The sequence below is a fragment of the Neolamprologus multifasciatus genome, chromosome 22 (assembly GCF_963576455.1).
Source record: "Neolamprologus multifasciatus chromosome 22, fNeoMul1.2, whole genome shotgun sequence".
Taxonomy (NCBI): domain Eukaryota; kingdom Metazoa; phylum Chordata; class Actinopteri; order Cichliformes; family Cichlidae; genus Neolamprologus; species Neolamprologus multifasciatus.
In genome coordinates this window covers 35,233,516-35,257,510 of record NC_140459.1, presented here as the reverse complement: position 1 = coordinate 35,257,510, position 23,995 = coordinate 35,233,516, and the positions used below count along the sequence as shown (strand labels likewise).

Below are 23,995 nucleotides of genomic sequence, written 5' to 3'. Positions count from 1 at the left end.
CATTTAATAAGCCACATATCAAAACAGCTGCTGTGAGCCCCACGGAGAGGTATCCCTCCGCTCCGTCTGAATGTAGTCCCGTAACAGCAGCGCAAACGGGAGGTTATTGGCGGAGGGATACGGTTGTGCTAGCAGGAGCAAACGACATCTCCAACGTGTGTGTGAAGACCACACATTATTCATTTTATTCCTAAAGGAAAAGCACACTGTTCACAGGCGGAATTTTAACGGAATATATAATTGTTTTGCACATTAAATGTCCGGATAAGGTAAGCGTCTGGTTGGTATACTTTTTCAATGGATGTCATCCAGAGTTATTGAAGTCTCTGAGTTAGCAGCTCGGCTAGTTAGCAGAGTTAGCTCAATGCTATGCTGCAGTGTGGAGAGACTGTAGGGAAAGATAACAGATTTGTTTTTATCACTCAACTTTTAGTAGTTAGAAATCAGTAAGTGAAACGTCGTTGAGCTTTAGCATGCTAAGCTGCAGCTGTGGTTACTGAATGTGTTTTAACTGAGTTTTGAAACTTGCTCATGAACTAAATGTATTAATGTTTTTTAAGCTCTGTTGCTTCTAATAGAGTTTAGGGTCAACTATAACAACTTTGAGCTACTCCCTTTATCAGCTACTAATGAAATCCCTTTGTTGTTGAAAATAAAATATTAATAGGAGCTCCTTATTGATGAAGTTGGCACTGCTAACTGTGAGATAGCCACTAGCAGAATGCTCATAGAGAGCAGCTGACATATTTATGAATGAAAAGGGTTCAGATCTGTGTAGAGCTGCAGCACTAAACTTGTTGAGTTTAGATTTAAGCCAGAAGGAAGTACTTTCAGTTTGAGATTTCCTTTTGTGTTCAAAAATAACATTGGTATAATTAGCCACACGCTCTTTGTTAGGAACCGCTGTGAAATGCTTTTATAAAGCTCATTTTGACTGATGTCCTGTTTGAATGGCAGAGTTGATTTATTAGACTGTATTAAAAAGGAGGTCTCTATAGATAATTTCCCTGTTCAGAACAACTGTACCTGGTGAATGTTTTTATAACTCACCTGTTCAAATTGGATTCATGCTAAATATCTGCATGTTTAGAGGCATGTTTGGCTGATGGGTGCACACTGACAGAGGTGGTTCTAGCTGCTAGCTGGAGCCTCTAGTTTTTGTGCAGGTTTGTCTCACAGGTGTGTCCTTCCAGCAGGCAAGGAGATGACGACAGAGGTGGAGAGGCCAGCAGGAGGCACAGCTGACCAGGAGATGAAATGTAATGAAGATGAGGAAGAGGTCATGCAAGAAATGGATGATGAAGGTTAAAAAAAAACCCCCAAACAAACAATTCTTTACAACGAAATGAGTTCAGCATATGCAGGTTATCCTTCCATTATCTCGATTCACTTAACTAACGGCCGTGTCTAAGAATCTGTATTTATTAATGATGCTCGTCAGGGAAGCGCAAAGATTTTAGAGGCTGCTGAAAAACTTTACACCCTCCTACTCTTTCTGCAGAGGACCAGCAATGATGACATTTTATTCCATGACGTAAATTAGTCTTTATATATGTAGCGTCTCGTGTCCCCTTTAAATGACGAGTAAGTCTCGTACCAATTGTGATGATTAGTGCACTAACGTGGCACCACGGACGCGGCCTTCACCCAAAAGCTTTGGAATTTAACATCAGTGAGGCCTTCAGATCAAACAGACCAAATATGATCGAGTCTGTAGGATTTCAGTAGGAAGCTGTTAGCATTTGGATAAAGTTCAGCACCTGATAAAAGCAAAGTGACCGTAGAGTTTCCTCTTAAATTCAAATTGGCTGATTGTTGTGATCAGTCAGCTGATTAAGTGTGTGTCTCGTGTTCAGGTCTGCAGGAGGACGCTGACCCCCCACCAGTCCATATCATCCCTATCCCAGTCCAGCCGAATGCAGAGAGCAGCTGCGGGCCCCTCACAGACAGCAGCGCGATGGAGGTACTGGTTGATTTTTGATTATAGATCGACTGCTGGTTCATGATTATAGATCATCTGCAACATTTCAAACATGTGATGTGTTCAGTCTGCAGGTGCTTCTCTAAGCTTCAGGGTCAACGGTCAGCTGGTCCCCCTGCTGCCTGGAGGTCAGTCCCAAACACTTTCAAGTAGAAGTACTTCATTAATATCTTTGTTCACACTAGAGATGGACCGATACTGATATTACGTATCAGTCTGATACTGACGTAAATTACTGGATCGGATATCGGAGAGAAATAAAAAATGTAGCGTAGCACGTAGCACGTCACAGCAGTGTGGTCACGTGATGGAGCGGCTGTGTGTGTTTGTAGCCTCAAACCAGCATTTCATCTCCGAGGAAGTTTTCCCAGAGAGAAGTAAAGCAAGTGTGTAAGTTCATCTCTGAATGTTTGTAAAGCATTCCCACGTTAAGCTTAACAACCGATATATGGAGCGACTGCCTCTCTCTCTCTCTCTCTCTCTCTCTCTCTCTCTCTCTCCTGCTTCAATCATAAACTGATCAATGATCAGCTGATCGTCTCTCTTCTTTGTTTTTGTCTCACTTTGCACCAGAAAGAGGAAACCAGCGGCTGAACAACAGCAGCACGTTTAAGCTTGATCAGCTGTTGTTAGAATTTATTTAATATTATTTCTACACCAGGATCTTTTTCTACAGCTGACGTAACTGTGCAGGGGCGGAGCTAGCAAAGTTTAGCCAGGGGGGCCGATAGGGCATGAACAGGGAAAAGGGGGCACAAAGACATACTTTTCTTTCTTATTCTCATTTAAAATGTCGAGCTTTTAATAAATAATTATCTGAATCTTACACCCAAAGTTTTAATCTGATGTAAAATGTATAGAAGTCCATTACTGTATATAGTAACTGTTAAGTCTAATATACCCTAGTAAGCTACAGTACTTTTTCCTTTGGGAACCATCTGTGCAGTCTGCAGTTCTGTTGAAGGAAGATGTTGAATCTATTTAATTATTCTTGAAAAATAATTTATTTCTGTGCATTTTTTTCTCACGCTGCATCAAATTAAAGTTGATTACGTTGATTAATTATCATGAGGTGGAGGGTGGTTCCTTATTTATTTATTTATTTATTTATTTGCTGGGAGTTTGCAACCCTATTAGTTAGGTTGTTTAATATTTCTGCTAAGTACTCTTTAAAACACCAGAATAGGGAGGATGGAGCAGGTTTAAGTTTATTAGATTGATCAGTGTTGCTGAACTATGAAATATTTTGGGTGCAGTGTGTTTTTTTTTACATACATGTATAACAGAATAGCTTTAGTGTTGTTGTTTATTTAAACTCGAGTATGAACTTATACAAAATGCAGCAAGACATTTAAAAAAAAAAAGTTTTATTGATTAAAAAAAATACATTATATTGGATTCATATCGGCAGATATCCAAATTTATGACATCGGTATTGGACATAAAAAACTGGTATCGTGCCGTCTGTAGTTCATACAATCTGCCCTCGTGAGTCAGTCGCTGCTAAACATTGAGCCTGAAGCTCTGTGTTCATGTTTGACCCTCCACAAAAAAATGTGCACACACAAAATTGCCATAAAATCCTGATACAACAATATTTTCTGCTTTTTTTCATAAATCACTTAATGACTTTGAGACCTTTTGAAAATGATAAAACATTAAATTATTTTCACTATTTTAATCCTTTAAATGCCAGTTTAAACATTTGAATTAAGTATTTATTACAATAATTCACAAAAACCAATTCTTTTCCTGGATAGCCTGAATATTACTTCATAGTTCATATGTTCCGTTTATCTTTTGTTGTTGAAGTTTGCATAATAACTGGTTTGATTGTTTTGATCAAACGGCTCATGTTGTGTGTCGTGTGTTTCTGCATCTGTCCTGCAGGGGGCACTGCAAAGCTGAAGTTGCGCGCTCATCCTGAAGGTTCAGCCAGTGGTTTCACCTCGGTCCAGATCCCCGTCACGCTGACCCTTCACAGTCCTGCGGGGATCCAGTACATCAGCACCACTGCCTCTCTGAGTGCCTCCCCTGCCCCCACACCCATCATCACAGGTAATCCCTCCCCCAGCAGACGTGGAGCAGTTCAGGTGTTCCTCAGGCTAACGCAGACTCTGTGCTCCAGGCGTGATCTCTGGTGAAGCGGCTCAGAAGGTTCTGATCGACCACAACGTGAACTTCAACCCTCCGACCGGGTTAAAGAATCAACATTCTGCTGCACCATTCAGCTCATCGCAGGCCACGCCCCCCCCAGCACCCGGCAGGACCAAAAAGCGTCCGAGCAGCAGATCTGCAGCACCGCACACACTGCTGCACAAAGGTTTGACACCTCGCCTGTGTGCTCAAGTCTGCAGAGACAATAGAGAGCAAGCCTAATAAATAACCGTCGTACCTCAGGATGTAGGCGGTGTGAACTCATCGCCATGACTCTAAGCAAGACGAGACCATACAGAGTTAGAACATTTAAATTTAGCCCCAGTTTGACTTCAGTGATCAGAAAAACTGTATCATCTGGGTAAACCTGCTCATTTACCCCTAATTTTACTGCAGATGCTTGTAAATCAAGTCATTCTGTGTCGTACAGTAAAGTAGAGTCTCAGTGTTCAGCTTAATTCAACATGACCAAAGAGTTAACTAGTGCTAAATGTCAGGGTTCACTTCCTTTATTCAGCATACAGTGTTTCCCAGTTTGTCCTTGTTTTTTGATCTTCTTTGGTTGGTTTCCTCGAGGAGATCAGATGGAGAAAACATGTTGATTCTCTCACAGCTGCTAAGTACAAAGTAACCAGGTGGTTGTCATGGCTACAGTTGCTGATGGAGCTTAGCTTTGGGTCTGCAGTCATTACACCAGTTTACCAGTTTACCAGAGTCACCTGTGAATGAAGACTGCCTGAGCTCACAGTCATCTGTGCACAGAAAGGCTGAGCCGGTGCTTCCTTCTACTGCCGGCCTGTATTTCAGAAAGAGCTGGTTTAAATGTATTAAAACACTTGATTAAGAAATTGTTTTGTGTAGGAAACTGGTACCTTCAGCTGGTCCAGTTTCCTACACAAAACAAACAAAACGTTGATCAATCATATTAGAAGTAGATTTAAAATCAGTGAATAGTAGTTTTTTTCCTTTTATGGAACTGGATGAATGTTTTCAAAGCTCTGATGCAGCGCGTGATTACAGGCTGGAGGGATTTGTCCTGCAGATGTTCTCTGGCCCCAAAACTGTGTGTCGTCTAAACTAGGGCTGCTCAATTAATCGAATTTTAATCACGATTACGATCTGGGCTTTCAACGATCATTAAAGATGACTGAGCCGATTATTAGCCCCTCCCTCGTGCTTTACTCTCGCGCTGCTCCGTGCGGCAAACCGAGCGCACCTCTCTGCATTTCGAACACACGTCACAACAATTAAGAGCAGCAGTCTCCAACCTTTTGTGCGTCACGGACCGGTTTATGCCCGACAATATTTTCACGGACCGGCCTTTAAGGTGTCGCGGATAAATACAACAAAATAAAACTAGTACCGGTACCGAGAAAAATAATTTACTCATAACACACGTGAAAAGACCCAGGAAAACCGAGTAAACGATAAAAACGATAACGAAATAACGCCGAAAACCGATAAAAACCCTGAAAACTATACATTTCACACCTGAGCCTCAACTTTCGCGGCCCGGTACCAAACGACTCACGGACCGGTCCGAGGCCCGGGGGTTGGAGACGGCTGATTAAGAGGAGCCGAGGGAAGTTCAGCAGAAGTTATTTGGAGAGGAGAGTGATGCTGTTGGTTGAAAAGGGGTAAAAAACTTGAGTGGTGTGGAAACATTATGGGTTCAGTCAGACGTGGATCAAGTAGACACAGTGTGTAAACTTTGCTACAGTGTCGTAGCTGCACCACAGAGCAACACTGCAAAGTTCACTAAACATAGATGTTTACATTTATTTCTTATATTGCAAACATTTGCACTGTTATCAGTATTTGCACTATTTTATATTATTTTTTATCTTTAAAGTCATTATTCAACACATTGTTATTGTTAAATAATCGAGATCTCAGTGAAAATAATCGAGATTATCATTTCTGCCATAATCGAGCAGCCCGAGTCTAAACCTGGAAAATAACAAGTTACTGTATATCAAACATTCATGTTTTTCACATTATAATAAAAGAAAGTTCTTAACTGTAAAGTTAGGTCCTGATCACAAACCTCTGTACCTCCGTCTCCCAGTCCTGTGATCTGATTGGTCAGTTGTCAGGCTGTCAGTAGACCTTTACCTGCAGCGTCAGGTTACCATGGTGATTTAGTCAGCTTCATTATTGATAAAGAGCTGACACAAACCCAGAGATGACCCCTAACCCTGTGATAAGGACCAAGGTGAAGACGTGTGAGGGAACACGGATGTTGAGGAGTGAGGTTGGGACTCAGGTGAGGTGGGGGCTTCAGTTCTGAGTGCTGTTATCGTGGACTCAGGGCTGTGATTGGGTTCAGGTGAGGTGGACTGTGTTGTTGATTCAGGTGCAGGTTCTGCTAAGGTGTAGACTTGGATATGTACTCAGCTGTCGTGTCCCCCCTCAGGTGAGTTGGGTCCCGTGCGCCCCCCCGACTGCCTGGTCTGCACATCGCAGTACAAACTGATCACAGAGCTGCGAGGATTCATGTGTGTAAGTCCTGCACAGCCACCTCTTTACACCTCTACCTGTGTCCTCACACAGCCTGATTAAAACCTCTTCCCCTTCTTCAGATGTGCAGCCCAGCCATCATGCAAAGTCTGAGGAGCCTGAAGAGGAAGAAGAAAAGCAAACACCACAGGGGGAGCCGGGACAAAATCAGAACCCTGAAACCCAGCAGAGACTCTCACACCAACAGTAGGGTGTCCAAAACCAGACCAGGACCCTCTGCTGTGAGTTCACACTGCTGATCAATGAGGATCTGCTCCACGAGTCACCGATGAACCTTTTTATGTGACGTCTTCTCCTTCCTGTGTGTCTCCTCAGTCTAAAGGTGTTTCTCCTTCTCAGAGGGCTCACTGGTCACCTGGTGATCTCCTGACCAGCCAGGTTAGCGCCTCCGCCTCGCTTCCTTCCCTCTGCGACCCTTCTGAGCCAGATCTGTTTGGATCCCTGCCCAGCGCGCCTCACGGCAAACTCGTGATCCTCGTGGAGGATTTTTATTATGGCTCCGCCCCCGGACAACACCCTAAGAAATGCAACCTGATGGGCGCAAAGTACAGCGAGCCATACCGCTGCATCCACTGCCCCAAGACGCTCGGCAACAACATCGAGTGAGACTCTGGAGATTGTCCTAAACCTGCCTTCTGTTACCTGAGCAGCAGGATGTGCCTCCTGGATGCATGACATGAACTGTGGGCTTGATCTCAACTCATTAGATGTTTGGTTTGTGTTGCAGGTTGATGAGTCACATGCAGCAGCATGTGTCCATGATATTTCAGCGCGACTCTGCGTTCTCGTGTCCTCGCTGTTTCCGTCACTTCCTGTCTGCTGGGAAGCTGCAGAGTCACGTGGAGGCCGTCCACAATCAGTGCGAGTCCAAAGGTCTGTGACGGCATAAGCGGTCACAGGATGGCCTGCTGATGTAAAAAGGATGCTTCAGGTTTGTCTGTCATGCAGTGATGGATTTGTTTCTCATTTGCCTTCGCAGCCACGTGTAGGATCTGCGAGCTGGCATTTGAAAGTGAACCTGCTTTCCTGTGGCACATGAAGACCACCCACAAACCCGGAGAGATGCCGTACATCTGCCAGGTTCGACTCCGAGCACAGAAAGCTGCCCTCGCCTTCGTCAGTGCTCGTTGTGTTGAGAGTTTATGTGCCCTGCTCTCTGTCTGCAGGAGTGTGGCTTCAGGTCGTCCTTCTACTCAGATGTGTGGTTGCACTTTGAGGAGTGTCACGCCAGCACCAGAAACTTCATGTGTCAATACTGCCTCAGAGTGTTGCGCCGCAACACCTGCTACCAGCAGCACTTTATCCGCCACCAGGTAGGTGACAGCTGCAGGTAAGACAGCTAAAGGGTTTAACCTAGAAGAACCGCGAGAGTTGAAGTGTAGGTTAATGTGTTACACAGTTAAATCAAAGGAAAGCACAGAGAGGTTTTTTGGAACTACCATTGTTAAGATGTGTGTGTCCTACCGCGCTCGTGTCCAGTGGGGGTGGGGCATGGCTACGCAGAGGTGGGAAAGGGGCAGTCGAAGTTTGGAGTGTCAGGTTTTTTGTGGTTGTACGAAAGAAGGCGTCCATTAAAGTAGGGGTGGGCGGTATAAACGGTGGAAACGATATAAATTTGGCCAACGGTCGAGATTTTGACTATGCCGCTCTAAGCTGTGCCTGTTTTGGTCAAAAGCATCGCAGCAGCTAAAAACATCATCTGCAAATTATTCCAGGCAACAGTCACAGCAACGAGACGAAGCACTTTTGGAATATGAGGAAACCCAAAAACTGCGCTTCCTCCACTTCTGTACTATTGATTCAGTAATGCTGAATCCTCTGCAGCTGCTCTATGTATGTTCCCATGTTGTTGCAGCATATTAATGACTAACCTCGTATTGTGGATGGATTTTCTCAGTTGTTCTGAAGTTTGGTCCGTTTACAGCATCGCGCATGCAATTGCATTTGTCTCTAACCATCAGGAACCCTCACGTTAACTTTTATCGAGTGGGAAAAAGTTAGCATTCATCCTGCAACTGCACTGTGTTTGTTATGCTACGTGTCGCTAGAAATCACGTAGCACAACATTATGTACGAGCTAGCCCAACTTCAGTAACCCTACAAACATCACTGCTGTTTAGTTTTCTGTCTTCATTTATGTTGGAAGTGACAGCAGAGCTGTATGTTTGAATTTTGTCAGAAATCGAGCGAGTTAACGTCCTGCTAACTTCTAACTCCATTAAATTTAATAACTTCTGTTTTCATGGATGCCTGGATGTTAAACTTCACAGTTACACCTGGTAAAGCAGCAACGCTGATCATTTTATTAAAGATGAAAGAATTTAGACAGTTTAACTCTCAGTGATGCTGCAGTGTTCGTTTGACTTTGGGACCTGAAACGGACGGAGTTTAGGACCCAGATTCCTCCGTGAGGCTCCTCCTAAAATCAGTTGGAGGTCAGTAAGCACATCCAGAATTCATACATAAGGCACTCTGTCGATTTTTGAGAACATTAAAGGATTTTAAGTCCTTATAGTGTGTAAAAGACGTTATACAGAAGAAAAGAATATATCGCGATATATATATTGTTACCGCACATGCTTCAAATTATACCGTGATATGGATTTTAGGCCATATCGCCCAGCCCTACATTAAGGTTGGAGTTACTATGCCAGTTGTGTGATTATTGGACTAACACCATGATGACATGGGTCCTTGGGTAGAGAGATTTCCAAAGGGTTGGTCTAGACTGTGAAACTCCACGTTCCAGGGTTTTTAACCTGGAGATGTAGAGGAAGGAGACCAGTGAGTGAGTTAGGAGGAACACCATCGGTGTCCTTGTAGTTGATATATCCCCGTTTCTCCTGGAATATGTTCTTCCAGACCACATAAGACCACTTTGGATATAATCCCTCAAGTAGGTCGGTAGGTCCTGCAGATAAACCTCTGTAACCTTGTCTGGCTTCACAGATGTGCGAGCAGGGAGCCAGGAGTCCAATTCCCTCAATGTTACGTCCCTCTTACGTGAGCACACTGGAAGCCCGGCTTAACAGAGACATCCACTGGTGCGATGCCCGTTATCCCTGACTGGGGTTTTAGGTTTTATCAGACCAGCTAATGCAAAGAAAGCCTGGCGTTGTTGAACTGGACAGATACCAGCATCAGCGTTTGTTATTGGAGACAAAGTCTGAGGGTTTGGAGAGGACCGAAGAGGAACGGGCTTGTTGATGTAAAGCAGTGTATCATCTGCACTGAGGTGGAGTTTAATTCTGTGTGTTGGTGCATGTTTGCAGAGGAAGCGCGAGTTTGGCTGTGATAAATGTCGTCTCCACTTCCTGTACATCAAAGAGCTGGTTGAGCACAGAGTTCTGTATCACAGGACGCACATCAGACCACCTCAGCTCAGCGGACTCAAACCTGGAACCAAGGTAGGAACCAATATCCTAATTACAGATAATTAATAAACATAATTAAACCCCTTAAAGATAATTAAACTGTTGGGGAAGCCTCACCTTTACTGAGTATCTCTGTCTGCAGGTGACGGTCAGGGCGTATTCTGTGGTTGGGGAATCTGAAGGTGAAGGACCGAAGACAACTGCTGCTTCATGCAAGGTGAGCAGCATGGAAACGCTCATCGCCTGAGCTTCCAGATCCAGATCATCTGCTCTCCCATCCAAGACCATTTTTTAGTTCGTTCCTGTTTAGAGACAGAAAATCAACCAAAAGGTGGTTTGTTTAGAAGCAGCTGACACGTTAACACAGACGCACGCTGGTAAGTGCAAAGATGTTAGAATAATAATTTGTTGACCCTAAAGCTGGAAATTAGCCGCTTGTTAGCCCCAGAACCTCGGCTCTGCTTTTTGTGGTTCTATTCGCTTCGAGTGACGGCGTCCAGCTCGCACTGCAGGCGTTTGCATTCATGTGTGAAGCGGAAAGAGATTCAGCGCCTCCAATCAGGGCTGAGCGATATATTGAATATACTCGATGTATCAGGAGTTTTCCCATGTACAGTGGTTGAAATGGCTTTATGGTAACAATAGAGTATATTGCCATGGTAACATTTGGATGTCTGCATGTTTGTTTGATCCCCACACGCTGTGACTGCATCATTAGTTCCCAACCAGCTGAAGTCATCCACTGCAAAGTTTTTTTAAATGTCTGTGTGCACACCAAAGAGCACGTTACATGAACCAGCTGTGACTGTTGTGTCTGTGCGATTTATCGCAGATCGTCCTGTGCGTGGGGCTGGATGCCGCTATCGTGTTAACGAGCTACCCGCGTTAACGAGCTACCCGCGTTAACGAGCTACCCGCGCTAACGAGCTAACCGCGCTAACGAGCTAACCGCGTTAACCGCGTTAACGAGCTAACCGCGCTAACGAGCTAACCGCGTTAACCGCGTTAACGAGCTAACCGCGTTAACCGCGTTAATGAGCTAACCGCGTTAACCGCATTAACGAGCTAACCGCGTTAACGAGCTACCCGCGTTAACGAGCTAACGAGCTAACACATTGATGCCGGCCAGCCCCCCGCACGGGGCGATCTGCGATAACTCGCTAATGGAGATTTGCCGCATTAATGCAGTTATGGCGCTAACGTCATTTTAACGAGCTCAGCGCTGACAGCACTAATTTTATATGTTCACGAAAGAGCAGCTTTTAAATTTCATGTTTTATTTGTGTCATGAATTCTTGCTGGATGTCCTTTTTGATCCTTTGTTGAAGGTGTGGACCACAGACGTTCTGTGGCAGAATCCTCTGTGCACCTGATGGGTAAAATAAAATAATAAATAAATAAAATAAAATAAAGAACAGTTAAAATAAAACGTGTCACATCACATATTTTGGATTCAAAGCAGAAAAAAAAACATTAAATGGTCGATTTGAATGAGTTAAGCAGTGAAATTTTAGACACTACATGATTGAAAATAACATTTGTCTTTGGAGGTTATTTAAACATATCGTGATGTAGCCAACAAATATTGTGATATTAGATATCCCCTCATATCACCCAGCCCTACCTCTAAGTCTGGGCGCCTCCTGGCTGAGGTGTTTTGCACGTCCTACCAGGGGGAGGCCCCGGGGCAGACCCAGGACACCCTGGAGAGCTGGAGAGATTAAATCTCTCGGCTGGCCTCGGTGTTCCCCTGGACGAGCTGGGCTTCTCTGAGCGTCTGTGCTTAAGCTGCTGCAGAGGAAGGAAGGAAGGAAATCCTCCATCTTTTCAATGGATTCTGTTTATTTCTTCTTTTTCTCATCGGCCTTCGTTTAGCTTTTTACTGTTTGTAGTTTTACCCAAAATGCAGAAGCATATGGAGAGGGGTGCATGTGTGAATAAAGCTTTTTCTTTCCTCACGTTCTTCTTCACGTTTTCTTTTTCTGCTCCAGGTGGTGGATGTTGCTCTTCCTACGTCTTCGCAGGAAGTTCCTCAGAGGAAACCAGTGGAAACGCTGAGATCGCTGCTGCTCCGCCTGAACCTGGACAGGTATCAGAGCTGGGGTTCCCGGGTCATTGGGAAGTCTCAAGAAAATAATAAACAGGGAAAAATAGTCCCAAAGCCCCCGGTACCGGGTTCAAGGGGGTCTTTTATGTAAATATGGACATGTGTGGCATCCACAGAAACCTCAGAGTCTCAGCTAAATGTGCATAGAAATAATTTCTATGACCCCAAACAGCGAAAACAAGCCATGATTTTGCGTCCACTAAACGTAGACATGGAGCTGTGACCTCTCCCGACTTTGTAACGGGTTACCAAGCCGCGCTCTCAAAGTTTACCACGCTCCGACCAAAATTCACTGACAAATACATGTAGCGTCCCACGTGCGCTAAAGCGGTAGCTGAAAGCTGCTGTAGCTACTGATAATGGCGCCCACGCATCAGAGCCAGTTCCATCAACAATCGCCATTTTCAGCCCAGTTACAGACGCATGGCTGGATACGTTTAGGGCCACGTGGGGTTTTCGCCTTACAACTTCTGATTGGAGGAACTGACACGAACGCTGCCTCATTACCGTTTTATTGGCTCAAACGATCAACCGATGGAAGCTGAACGTACAGCCACTCAGAGTTTAAAGCGCCAGAGTTTAAACTCCAAAAGTTGATTCTGTTCATCTGGACGTTTTCAGTGGGAGAAACATTTCGTCACCCATCCAGGTGACTTCTTCTTCCATTTAACGTGTTTAGCCACGGGAGAACGGGCCTGTGGGATGTGAGTGTGTGGGGACGTCTTCAAAAAACAAGCATTTCTGCTGTTTAATACCTAAAATATTCTACTCGCATACGAGTTGTTAGAAGCACTTGTTTAGATAAAGATGTAGAAGAAAACTTTTCATTAGCCACAAGTAGCTGCTCGGGTCGGCTTGACTCTGTTTAAGGTTTTTCATTAGAGTCGCACCTTGTACCAGGTACTGCTCAGCTGAGGGTCCAAGCAATCTAAGGCAAGCCGGAATGTGACATCACGAGACTGTGTGCCACCGATTGGCTGTCAGTGGCGTCACTCGTTGAGTCACGAGAGCGTATCTTTCACGTGGCAGTCGAGGCAATGGTTGGATAAAACAACACCGTGGTCCACTCAGACTGACACGAATCACCAGATTCACGTGGACGTGCTCCACCGTTGTGACGTTAAAGGCACATACTGATGACGTCACAGGACGTCCGGCTGCAGTGCTCTAACAACCATGCACAGTGTGTGGGTGTCAACTGTAGTGAAAACACCAACAGCCAGTCGAGCAGAGTCGATAGAAAAGGGCTGCATGTTATATCTGTGGCTCAGACGCTGCTGACAGCTTCGCCCAGCAGGGCGGCGCCACTCTCTCTCCCTCACTTCCTCTCTCTCTCTCAGGCTGTCTCGCCCGCTTCAGCGCTGCCTCGAGTGTCTGAACTCAGTTCCTGACCTCAGGACGCACTACCCTTCTCTGGTCCACTGCTCGCTCTGCAGGTTCATCACCTGCTGCTCCACCTCCTACGCCAACCACATGATCAAGTATGCGCCTCTGATTGGTCACCTCACAGTCTCTTTTAAATGTCTTGTTTTTGTTTGTTTTCCTGAACTGTGCGACTGTTTTTGTTTTTAGTAACCACGCAACCTGCAAGAAGGTGCCGCCGTACCAAACCATCTTCCAGTCTGACCCCAAGTAACCAGACTCAGAATCAATCAGTGTGATCAATCATCTACAGGTGAACAGGAACCTGACCTGCTCTCGTGTGTGTTTGTAGGCTGCCGGATGTGTTGATGTGTGTGACGTGCAAACTCTTAACCTGCAGAGGAGACCTGATGGCCAATCATCTGACAGAGAAGCCAAAGCACGCCTGCATCATGTTAGCGCACACAGGTAACGTGCACAGGTGAAGCGCACTCTCAGGTGGGAGGTAAATGCATGGGTCAAAGAAACGCTGCTGCCTGATTCAGATGCTTATTTTGACATGATTTAAAGTGTCAGGAACTGGTTCATGTCCTGCACAGCTGTTCACAATGTGACCACAAGGGGGTGCCACAGCAAAATAACTCACCCTGATAGTGAGAGGGTGAGAGCTTCTGGAGTGAATCAGCTCAGGAATGGAGCTAAATAAAGGGCAGAGCTCTCAGTGGACCACGTTAATGTGAACCTTCAGTTGTTTTGATCATTATCCACTCACACATCCGTCCATTTACTTTCACTTACTCCACTCAGGGTTGTGTCCGGGCCTATCACAGCTGTGCCTGGAAACCTCCCCAGTCTGTTACACACCTCATGAAGCTAACTTGAGTTTTCCCTGATAGATGATGAAGATGGACTCTTCCAGGTTTGACTCTCTTTTCCTCTTTCAGAGAGTGGGATGACTTATGAGAATGAAACTGTGTCAGAGCCGAGAGAGAGTGGAGCCGACACACAGTCACAGTCTGACAGGTAGCATGTGTGTGCGTGTGTGTGTGAAAACATGTTGCTGCAAAAGATGTTTACATTAAAATATGACAAATTAACATCAGAAAAACCAACCACACTCTTTATCAAATGAATAAATTACCCACTCGCCCCTGTGGGCGGTTTATCCTCCAAGCTCGGTCCTCTACCAGAGGCCTGGGAGCTTGGAGGATACAGACTCCGTTCTGTAGTCGGTATCCGTAGCCAGTCTTGTTAATGATCTCACTGAGGGGGTTCAGGCCTATGCAGAACAGCAGTGGGGACAGAGCATCTCCTTGGTAGATCCCACACTTGATGGTGACTTGTGCTATGGGCTTGGAGTTGGCCTCTAGTGTTGTACGCCACATCCCCATTGAGTTCCTGATGAAGGCTCTTAGGGTCCCATTGATCTTGTACAATTCTAGGCATTCCAGTATCCAGCTGTGGGGCATTGAGTCATAGGCCTTCTTGTAATCAATCCAGGCAGTGCACAGGTTGGTCAGTCTGGTCTTGCAGTCTCGGCTGACTGTTCTGTCTACCTGTAGCTGGTGTTTTGTGCCTCTGGTATTCTTGCCCATCCCTTTCTGTGTCCCACTCATGTATTGACCCATGTGCCTGTTCATCTTAGCCGATATGATGCCTGACAGGAGCTTCCATGTAGTACTGAGGCAGGTTATTGGTCGGTAGTTGGAGGGGACTGGTCCCTTCTTGGGGTCCTTGGGGATCAGGACCGTCCGACCTTCGGTTAGCCATTCTGGGTGTCCCTCGTTAACTAGCAGCTGGTTCATTTGTGCTGCCAGACGCTCGTGGAGTGCAGTCATCTTCTTCAGCCAGTAGGCGTGAACCATGTCGGGGCCTGGTGCTGTCCAACTCTTCATACTGGAGACCCTTTCTTGGATATCTGCCACTGTGATGGTTACTGGACCCTGTTCAGGGAGGTTGCTGTGGTCTGCCCTCAGATCCACTAGCCACTGAGCATTGCCGTTATGGGTTGCGTCCTTCTCTTCCAGTATTGCTCCGTCTCCAGCCTTGGTGGTGCTGTTCTCTTATTATTGTTCCCTTGCCACTGAGAGTACACCTTTGCTGGTTCTGTGGAGAACAGCTGGTTTATTGTCCTGCCTTCTATCTCTCTGGTGTACCTCCTCAAGCGGCTGGCCAAGGCTGTGAGTCTTTACTTGGCAGCTTCCAAGGCCTCAGGTATGGACAGCTTGCTGTATTTCTTATGCACCTCTGATAGTCAGCTAATCTCCCTCCATGGTCTTCCTCTCTCTCTCACACACACACACACACACACACACACACACACACACACACACACACACACCGGTCAGAAGTTTTCGAACACCCTGATTTGTCCAGTTATTGTAATTCAAGTCCAGTGAATAGTTTGAAATGGTACAAAGATAAGTGCTGAACTGGATAAACAGTCCAAACCAAACTGAAAGATAATGTACATTTATAATTATACAAAAAGGCCTTTGTCAGGGAACAACACGGTTAACAGTTTAAAGCTGTGCTGCAGCAATGGAGGCTCTACTGACTCCTACAGCTGTTCTGCAGAAAGTAGAGTGATGCTACAGAAATGACAAGACGAAAGCAACAAACAATGGAAGAGAGACAGACCATCACTGATAAATGTGGGTCTGTGCTACAGAGAGACCGTGAAGAAAGTCACAGTGTCAGTGAGCACAGTTTCCTTCACCATCAAAGGCTCAGAAACTGGGCAAACTGGGTAATAGTGGCCGTAGTGAGCAAGTCTCAGTTTGTACTGTGAAGACTTCGAGGTGCAGGTTTGACAGGACGAGCTGCAGCAAGTAAACCATCGCTAAGACGTCAGAATAAGACAAGAGGCTCGTCTGGGCCATGAAACACCACCGTTGGGCTACTGAAGACTGGAAGAAGGTTTAATGGACTAATGAATCAAATCTGAAGTCTTGGGTTCATCACAGAGGATCTTTGAACGCCGTGGAGTAGGTGAAAGGACGGGTCCACAGTGTGTGGCATCAACTGTCAAACATGGAGGAGGAAGTGTGATAGTCTGGGGATGTTTGCTGGATCAAAGGCTACTTTGATGAGTCAAAGGTCTGTTTAGGTCTTTGGTCTGTAAACTGATTCTGTGATATTTGTACTTTGATTTCAGAGCAACGAGACAAAACGATATTCAGTTATTTTTGTTAAAGGTTTTCATTGTTTTCCCTCCTGTTTGTTTTTTAAACATTAACCCTGCAGCACATGTTCTGGCAGTGAGGGCGGAGCCTTCATCCCCATCCACCTCCTCCCCTCCAGCTCCACCCAGCTGTCAGTCAGACCCCTTCTCTCCTCCTCCTCCTTCTCCTCCCAACCCGCGATGACCATCAAGTTCCTGGGGCGCCGCGCAGTCGCTGGTCAGGTGAGAGCGACTGTGATTCAGTCCATCCAGTTCAGTTTTATATCCAGTTTAACCCTTTAAAGCCGGTCAGAGCGGCACGCTCTGTTTTGTGTAACTATTTTTAAATCCCGGTAGCTCTGCAACCACGTGAGCTAGCGCAATAATTTTTTTTTGCATATGAAACCGGAGGAGTTGTACTTACATCTTATGCCATCAGCTTGTCCTCGGTCACAGTTTCCTTCCACATATAAATTTGCAAAAACTGCATAAAAAGCACTTGCAGCAACAAAAACATAATATTCCAGAAACACGCTTTGCTGATCCGATCAGCTGTTTGTAACACTTCCTACGTCCATCAGCGCGAACTATCGCATGTCCGCCATGACCTGCCCGAAACCGGAAGTGACGTCATTTTGCGGAAATGTAGTTTTTTACCATCAGGGCCTCATGAGCCTATACTGGTGTTTTTAAAAGTTATGTTTGACTTTCTGACTTTCTGTGTGGTTTCTGGGATGCTTAGGACTCATATTGCACTGCTGGAAATAGTTTATTTTGATGCAGATGCTGCTTTTTTGCAAATTTGCATTATAATATTTATTTTCGTTTTTCCTGCAGTGTATAAAAATTGGTGTATTTCAAAAATAAAACTATGAAGACACTCAAAATAAATTTCCTGTGGTGGGAAACTATTTTGTGCAACTTTTTTGTATTTACAGTTTTGAGGGATAAGCCTCTTAAATTTCTCTAACTAGAAATATATGTTAAAAAACAAAAACGATTTTACATTTTTTTGTAGTTTATTGCACTTTTTTGCAATTTATGTAATTACTATGCACTTAATGCAGACATATTATTAAAATCTGGGCTATAATGGTTGTATTGATGTATAGCAACTTGAAATGCTCCCAAAAATGTCTCCACAGCATGTAAACATATAATATAAGCTCTGGTGGACTTGGTTCTATGGTAGCTCTTAAAGGGTTAATTTTATCACCAAATCACAACAATCTCCTTAAATCACTTGAGATTGAAAGATCCTGCAGTAATGAAGAGAAAGCCGCGACACTGCATTGATGCGACTCACTGATCCGTTCACTCTCGCTCTTCATCATCGATCGTGGGCAGCTGGGCTTTCATGCAGATTCTGATCAGTTTGTTATGATGTTTGGGGGATTTTGATGTTCTCGCAGCAGAACTGGTTGGTCGCCAGCTCTCATTGCATGTGCCATCTATGGATGTTGTGGGAGATCACATGTATAACTTTACATGTGCACAAAGGGGGGGTTATGATGTCTTAGCATGTAGATGGTGGGACATATGACCCGGAGGACGTCGGGACAAGGACTCGCTGCCTTACTCTGATGACCAGGATGATGTTGATGAAGGTGGTGTTCTTCCTCCTCAGGCTCCGCCCCCTCTGTTGCTCTCCCAGCTGTCCATCGTGCTCTCTTCTCTGTGCCACGGCGTCACAGTGGCAGCTCATCGTCACCGCACGTCTCCCACCACGATCCGTTCGTGGATCCGACAGCAGCAGCGCAGCCTGAGGCACCGCACGTGGAGCTGGAAGACGGAGGAGATGGCGGAGTGGGTGCTGGAGCGGTGGGAGCAGCAGCAGGTTGTGACGGAGGAGTTGCTGCTCTTGGCAGCGAGGGCCGCTCTGGGAGGGGACGGCCGGCCGGAGGACTGGTACAGCTGGACCGTGGACTTCATGCTGAGACACGAGCTCGGACCGCAGACCGCCAACAGAAACGTGTCGAGTAGCTTCAACGACAAAAGCCGCCGCTTCATCGACACGCTCCGCTCGCAGGTATCCGGACCGACAGTTTATCGATTGAAATGCACCAACCACACTTCGATTAGTCGTTGGCGTTTACCGTTCTGGTTCTGTGCAGAGTCGGTCTCCTCGCTCTCTGGGCTGCATGGACGAGCTGCCCGTCTTCATCGATTTAGACAAGTTCTCCCGCCAGAGCCCAGCTTCCTTCCAGCTGTACGCTTCGCCTGAAGACAGGCCCGTGTTTGACGTCATCATCGCCGCTCTGTCTGACGGCGGCTTCCTCCCCCCCCTGCTGTTCTTTACGGGAGCTGCACCTGATATTCCTGAAGGGTTTCCTGAGAACGTGGTGCTGGAGGCTCGACCAGAGGGATTCACGGATCAGGACCGCCTGCGCATCTGGATTGAAAAGGTCGGACACTAGTTTGTTGTGCGAGCAGCAGGATTGGTTCACCAAAAACTGTTGCAGATGATGTGATTTCCTTTTTCTGCCTGCAGGTGTGGCGCCCCTGTGTGGCCTCGCAGCGTAACAGCAGTTGTCTCTTGATAGCGGACGTCCATCGAGGCCACCAGACGGATGCGTTCAGGCGTGCTCTGTCATCGGTCTGCACGGACGTCGTCTTCATCCCGTCAGGATGCAGCTCCCGTCTGCAGCCGCTCGACGTCTGTGTGACGCGGGTGCTCAGGGACTTCCTGCAGGTAAGCTCACCTGTGCGACTCACGCGTCCGCCCCTCTGATGTGTCGCTGACGTGTTTGTGGTCTCGACAGACCCAGTGGATTCAGCTGGTGTCCATCGGGGGTTTGGACGGTCTGGGTCTGGATCAGCTGGCTCTGACTCTGGCCTGTTGGCTCAGCGAGTTTTCCTCCACGCTCAGCTCGGAGAAGCACGTCATGCACAGGTGGGAATGCCTGGATGGAGGTGTAGCTGGAGGGTATTTGACATCAGCTGTGTGCCATGTGACTGCGCCATGTGACTGCGCCATGTGACTGCGCCATGTGACTGTGTGATGGCAGTATTGTTTTTTCTTCTGCAGGTCTTTCACCTCAGTGTGTAGCCTTCAGCAGATGGACGATCAGGAGATGGCAAAGATGATCACAGCTTTAACCACGGTGCTGATTCAGCCTCTGGAAACAGGAGGATCATTGCCGGGACCGGGAGCAGAGCCGGGACCAGGACCGGAGCCGGGACCAGGACCGGAGCCGGGACCAGGACCAGGACCAGAGCTGGTGGAACTGTCCAAGGTAAAGGAGGAGGACAGACGGGTGGAGGAGGAGGTGGAGTGTTCTGTCAGACTGTAGTACGTCACATTTGACCAGGATACGTTTCGTGGTTTCCATGACGAACACTACAAACACACCTTTTGCCCGCACTTTGATAAGAGAGAAGCTGATCAGTATTATTGATCCTGTACAACGGCAGGAAAAACCTCACAGTCTCCATCATGTAAACAAGAGGTTGTCTCGAGTAAAATCGAGTACTGACGACATTTTTGTTCTGTTACTTTTGCATTGAAAAGAATGATTGGGATGTTTTTGTATTGAAATAAAGAAATGATGCTGAATGACTGTTTGATGCTTTTATTGATCAGTAACAAAGGAGGAAACTGAAGCTGCTGCTTCTGTTTGGAGCAAACACGACTGCATTGTTCAGGATATTTGTTGGCAGGAAGTTGTTTTCCTTTGTTTTCCAACAGCTGAAGACAAACTTCAGTCCTACTATGTCCACACAGAGGTCGTGACCCAGAACAGGAAGTCGGTTCACATCTCTAATATGACATCATTCTGATTGATTTCATGTGAAATCAGCTCGAGAGAAACTCCACTCACATGTCAATTTAATGTGACGCTGACCAAAAACAACGGTACAAAGAAGCAGCGCGCTGACCTCAGCAGCTGCTTAATGTCCCCATTGTCACAATCAAATATAGAAACCATGGGAACACGACCACTTTCCCAGCATGCCCTGGAGCAAGGCAGCGACCCCCACCCCCCCAAGGGCAGTCTTGAGCTGCATCGTAGGAAGGATTGGAGGATTGTTTGGCCTCCACTGTCCTGTTTAAATATAGATTTGCATTTAAATCGACTCTGCATTCATGTTTTCCCAGTTGGGAACATTTTTCTGGTTATTCCACGACCACGCAGCAGCGAGAACACAACAAACTTTCACCCTTACGATGCACAGCTGTTTAACCGTCCGGACTCCAGCACAGCTCATTTATAAACCAGGTACAGTGGAAGGATTTAGTCAGACACCAACTGAAAAGATGAGGCCTGTAATTTTCATCACAGCTCTACGTCAACTATGAGAGACAAGACGAGGAAACACAAACCCAGAAAATCACATTGTCTTTTTTTTTAAGACTTTATTTACAAATTATGGAGGAAAATAAGTATTTGGTCACCAGAGATGGGCAGTAACGCGTTAGTTGTAATACGTTACTGTAATCTGATTACTTTTTTCAGGTAACGAGTAAAGTAAGGGATTACTATTGCAAAAACAGTAATTAGATTACCGTTACTTTCCCGTAGGAACGCTGCGTTACTGCGTTACTAAAACCGTGATTTTTTTGCGAGAATGTCTCATGACAGTGACGTAAGCGAGTGCGACGTTCGTGACAACAGCTGTGTGCAGATCAACAATGGATCATATATCGAGTGCAGAGAGAGTATGAGCGTGCAGCGTTTAAAGCGTGGAAGTACTGACCTTACTTTGAGTTTGATTCCATAAAAAGTGACAAAAACATTAGTGTCCGTTGTGCGTGGGAAGAAAACTTCTTTTTACAGCGAAAAAAACCCCTAAACTTCCAAACAAGCACCGAGTAGCTACGACGTAATGGGAAACTCACAGAGAAACTCGCGGATTCTTCCACTGACCGCGGCACACCTGCACCAGGGTAACCCTCCGCCTACCCCACTCCTGCTTTACAGGTGAAAATAGAGCAACAGGACCGCTAGTCTTTGACTTTATTTATTTTCTGCTGTGTTTTACTTGCATCTATTTGAAAGACTGAGTGTAAACACACAAAATAAATATTTTATTTTATGTGCTGGAATGTGCAGAAAATAGGTTTAAATGTTAAACTAATTTCTTCCAGTCAGAGAATGTTGCAGATAATTAAATGTTTGCTTGATGCATAAAGTTAAAAGATTAAAACTAATAAAACAAGTTTTAAAAAGAGACTTTTCCATTTGATTACATTTTGTATGATGATTATGCAGAAAAAGTAGAATTGGGCTGAAAGATCTATCACTTTATCACCTATTCAGGTTGTAAATCGTGTTGTTAAAAAGTAACTAAGTAACTAAGTAATTAATTACTTTTGAAAATAAGTAATCAGTAAAGTAACGGGATTACTTTTTTGGGGAAGTAATTGGTAATTAGTTACTGATTACTTTTTTCAAGTAACTTGACCAACACTGTTGGTCACCTACAAACAAGCAAGATTTTTACTCAGACCTGTAACATCTGTAAGAGGCTTCTCTGTCCTCCACTCGTTACCTGTATTAATGGCACCTGTCCACAACCTCAAACAGTCACACTCCAAAATCCACTGTGGCCAAGACCAAAGCTGTCAAAGGACACCAGAAACAGAATTGTAGACCTGCACCAGGCTGGGAAGACTGCATCTGCAGCTTGGTGTGAAGAAATCAACTGTAGGAGCAATTTTTAGAAAACAAGACATGCAAGACAACCGATAATCTCCCTCGATCTGGGCTCCACGCAAGATCTCACCCCGTGGGGTCAAAATGATCACAAGAACCACACGCGAGGACCTCGTGAACGATGCAGAGAGCTGGGACCAAAGCAACAAAGGCCACAGTCAGTAACTCAAATGCTGCAGTGCCAGACGTGTCCCCCTGCTTACGCCAGTGCATCTCCAAGCCGTCTGAAGTTAGTTACAGAGCATTTGTCAGATGGTCAGATGGAACCAAAATAGAACTACTTGTTGTGTGCTGAGTTGCATCCAAAGAACAGCATCCCTACTGTGAAGCACAGGGGTGGAAACATCATGCTTCATGCTGTTTGTCTGCAAAAGGCCACTGATCCGTGTAAAGGAACGAATGAATGAGACCTTTATCGTGACATTTTGAATGAAAACCTTCCATCAGTGAGGGCGCTGAAGGCGAATCGTGGCTGGGTCTTTCAGCATGACAATGATACCGAGCACACCACCCGGGTAGAGAAGGAGTGGCTTTGTAAGAAGCATTGGGAGGTCCTGGAGTGGCCGAGCCACTCTGCAGATCTCAGCCTCATAGAAAATCTTTGGAGGAGCTGAAAGTTGTTGCCGAGCGAGAGCCCCAGAACAACACAGCTCTAGAGATGTGCATGGAGGAAAGTACCAGCAACCGTGTGAAGACTCACAGAAAACGTTTGACCTCTGTCATTGCCAACAAAGGGTATAAAACAACCTGAGATGAACTTTTGTTATTGACAAAATGCTTATTTTCCTCCATAATTTGGAAATAAATTATTTTAAAGTCAGACTGTGATTTTCTGGATTAGTTTTTCTCATCATAGTTGAGGTATAGCTATGATGATAATTACAGGCCTCATGTTTGTAAGTGGGAGAACTTGCACAACTGGTGGTGACTAAATACATTTTTGTCCCACTGTATCTGTTGATGTTGGCAAAGAAAGAGAAGGCAAACTGAGGCAGGTCAGCTGTTAACATTTACTTTCCAAAGAAAGTTGAGCAGAGCACAGCTCTCGCATTAGGTGTGAGCAGCTGTTAAAGACAACGAGTCGGCGTCAGCTGCGACTCCACATCGATCAGAATGACCCAGCACACCTCGAGAAGACGGCCAGACAAGCCTTTCTAAATGATGTGGGACCGGTGAGCCTGTGACATATGAAACGCATTATTTAGAAGACCAACATATTTTAAAACAGGATTTCACAGCTTTAAAATGTTGGTAGGGTCGGTTGGTCAGCTCTGCAGTGATGGCTGTTTGTTGAGCCTTGTTCTAGTCCAGGGTGCAGGTTTCAGATGTGTCCTTGATCCAACACAGCTGATTTAAACGACCTCAACATGTCGTGACCTTCCCCAGAGGCCTGGTTATGAACTAATCATGTGATTCAGGTGTGTTGACCCAGGGTGAGATCTAAACCTGCACATCCAACATGCTGTTTTACTTTAGTCCATGACACGCTTACCTTCAGGGTCATACGTCACATGAAAACCAAAATGGTTCCAAACGCCAGATCTGAATGAGGGTCGGGGAGGTTCAATCTGCCATGTTGCAACGAGAGCTTAGCTTCTGTCTCGCTAGCTGGCCCTGCGCTCAGTGAATCTGCGTTCGACTACGCCACCTAGGCTGCACTGTCGAGCGCAGATC

At 45.7% G+C, this 23,995-nt stretch overlaps 1 protein-coding gene across 4 annotated transcripts; it reads left to right on the top strand.

Moving 5' to 3' along the window:
• Positions 1–88: 88 nt before the first annotated feature.
• Positions 89–23,540, top strand: pogza (pogo transposable element derived with ZNF domain a). 4 transcript variants are annotated; one of them, XM_085148695.1, is made up of 25 exons: positions 89–269; positions 1,197–1,304; positions 1,857–1,963; positions 2,049–2,109; positions 3,872–4,039; positions 4,110–4,304; positions 6,555–6,640; positions 6,721–6,879; positions 6,998–7,260; positions 7,386–7,531; positions 7,638–7,738; positions 7,825–7,971; positions 9,931–10,065; positions 10,175–10,249; positions 12,024–12,121; positions 13,480–13,620; positions 13,712–13,771; positions 13,854–13,969; positions 14,446–14,524; positions 16,748–16,907; positions 18,292–18,693; positions 18,779–19,069; positions 19,156–19,356; positions 19,427–19,557; positions 19,693–23,540. In XM_085148695.1, the coding sequence occupies exons 2-25, from the start codon at positions 1,205–1,207 to the stop codon at positions 19,955–19,957; spliced, it is 3,687 nt and encodes a 1,228-aa protein (XP_085004821.1). In that variant the 5' UTR covers positions 89–269; positions 1,197–1,204; the 3' UTR covers positions 19,958–23,540. The 4 variants fall into 4 exon arrangements, with proteins under 4 accessions (XP_085004821.1, XP_085004819.1, XP_085004820.1 ...); XM_085148693.1 differs by having other exon boundaries at positions 6,974–7,260; XM_085148694.1 differs by having other exon boundaries at positions 1,194–1,304; positions 6,974–7,260.
• The last annotated feature ends 455 nt before the right edge of the window (positions 23,541–23,995 follow it).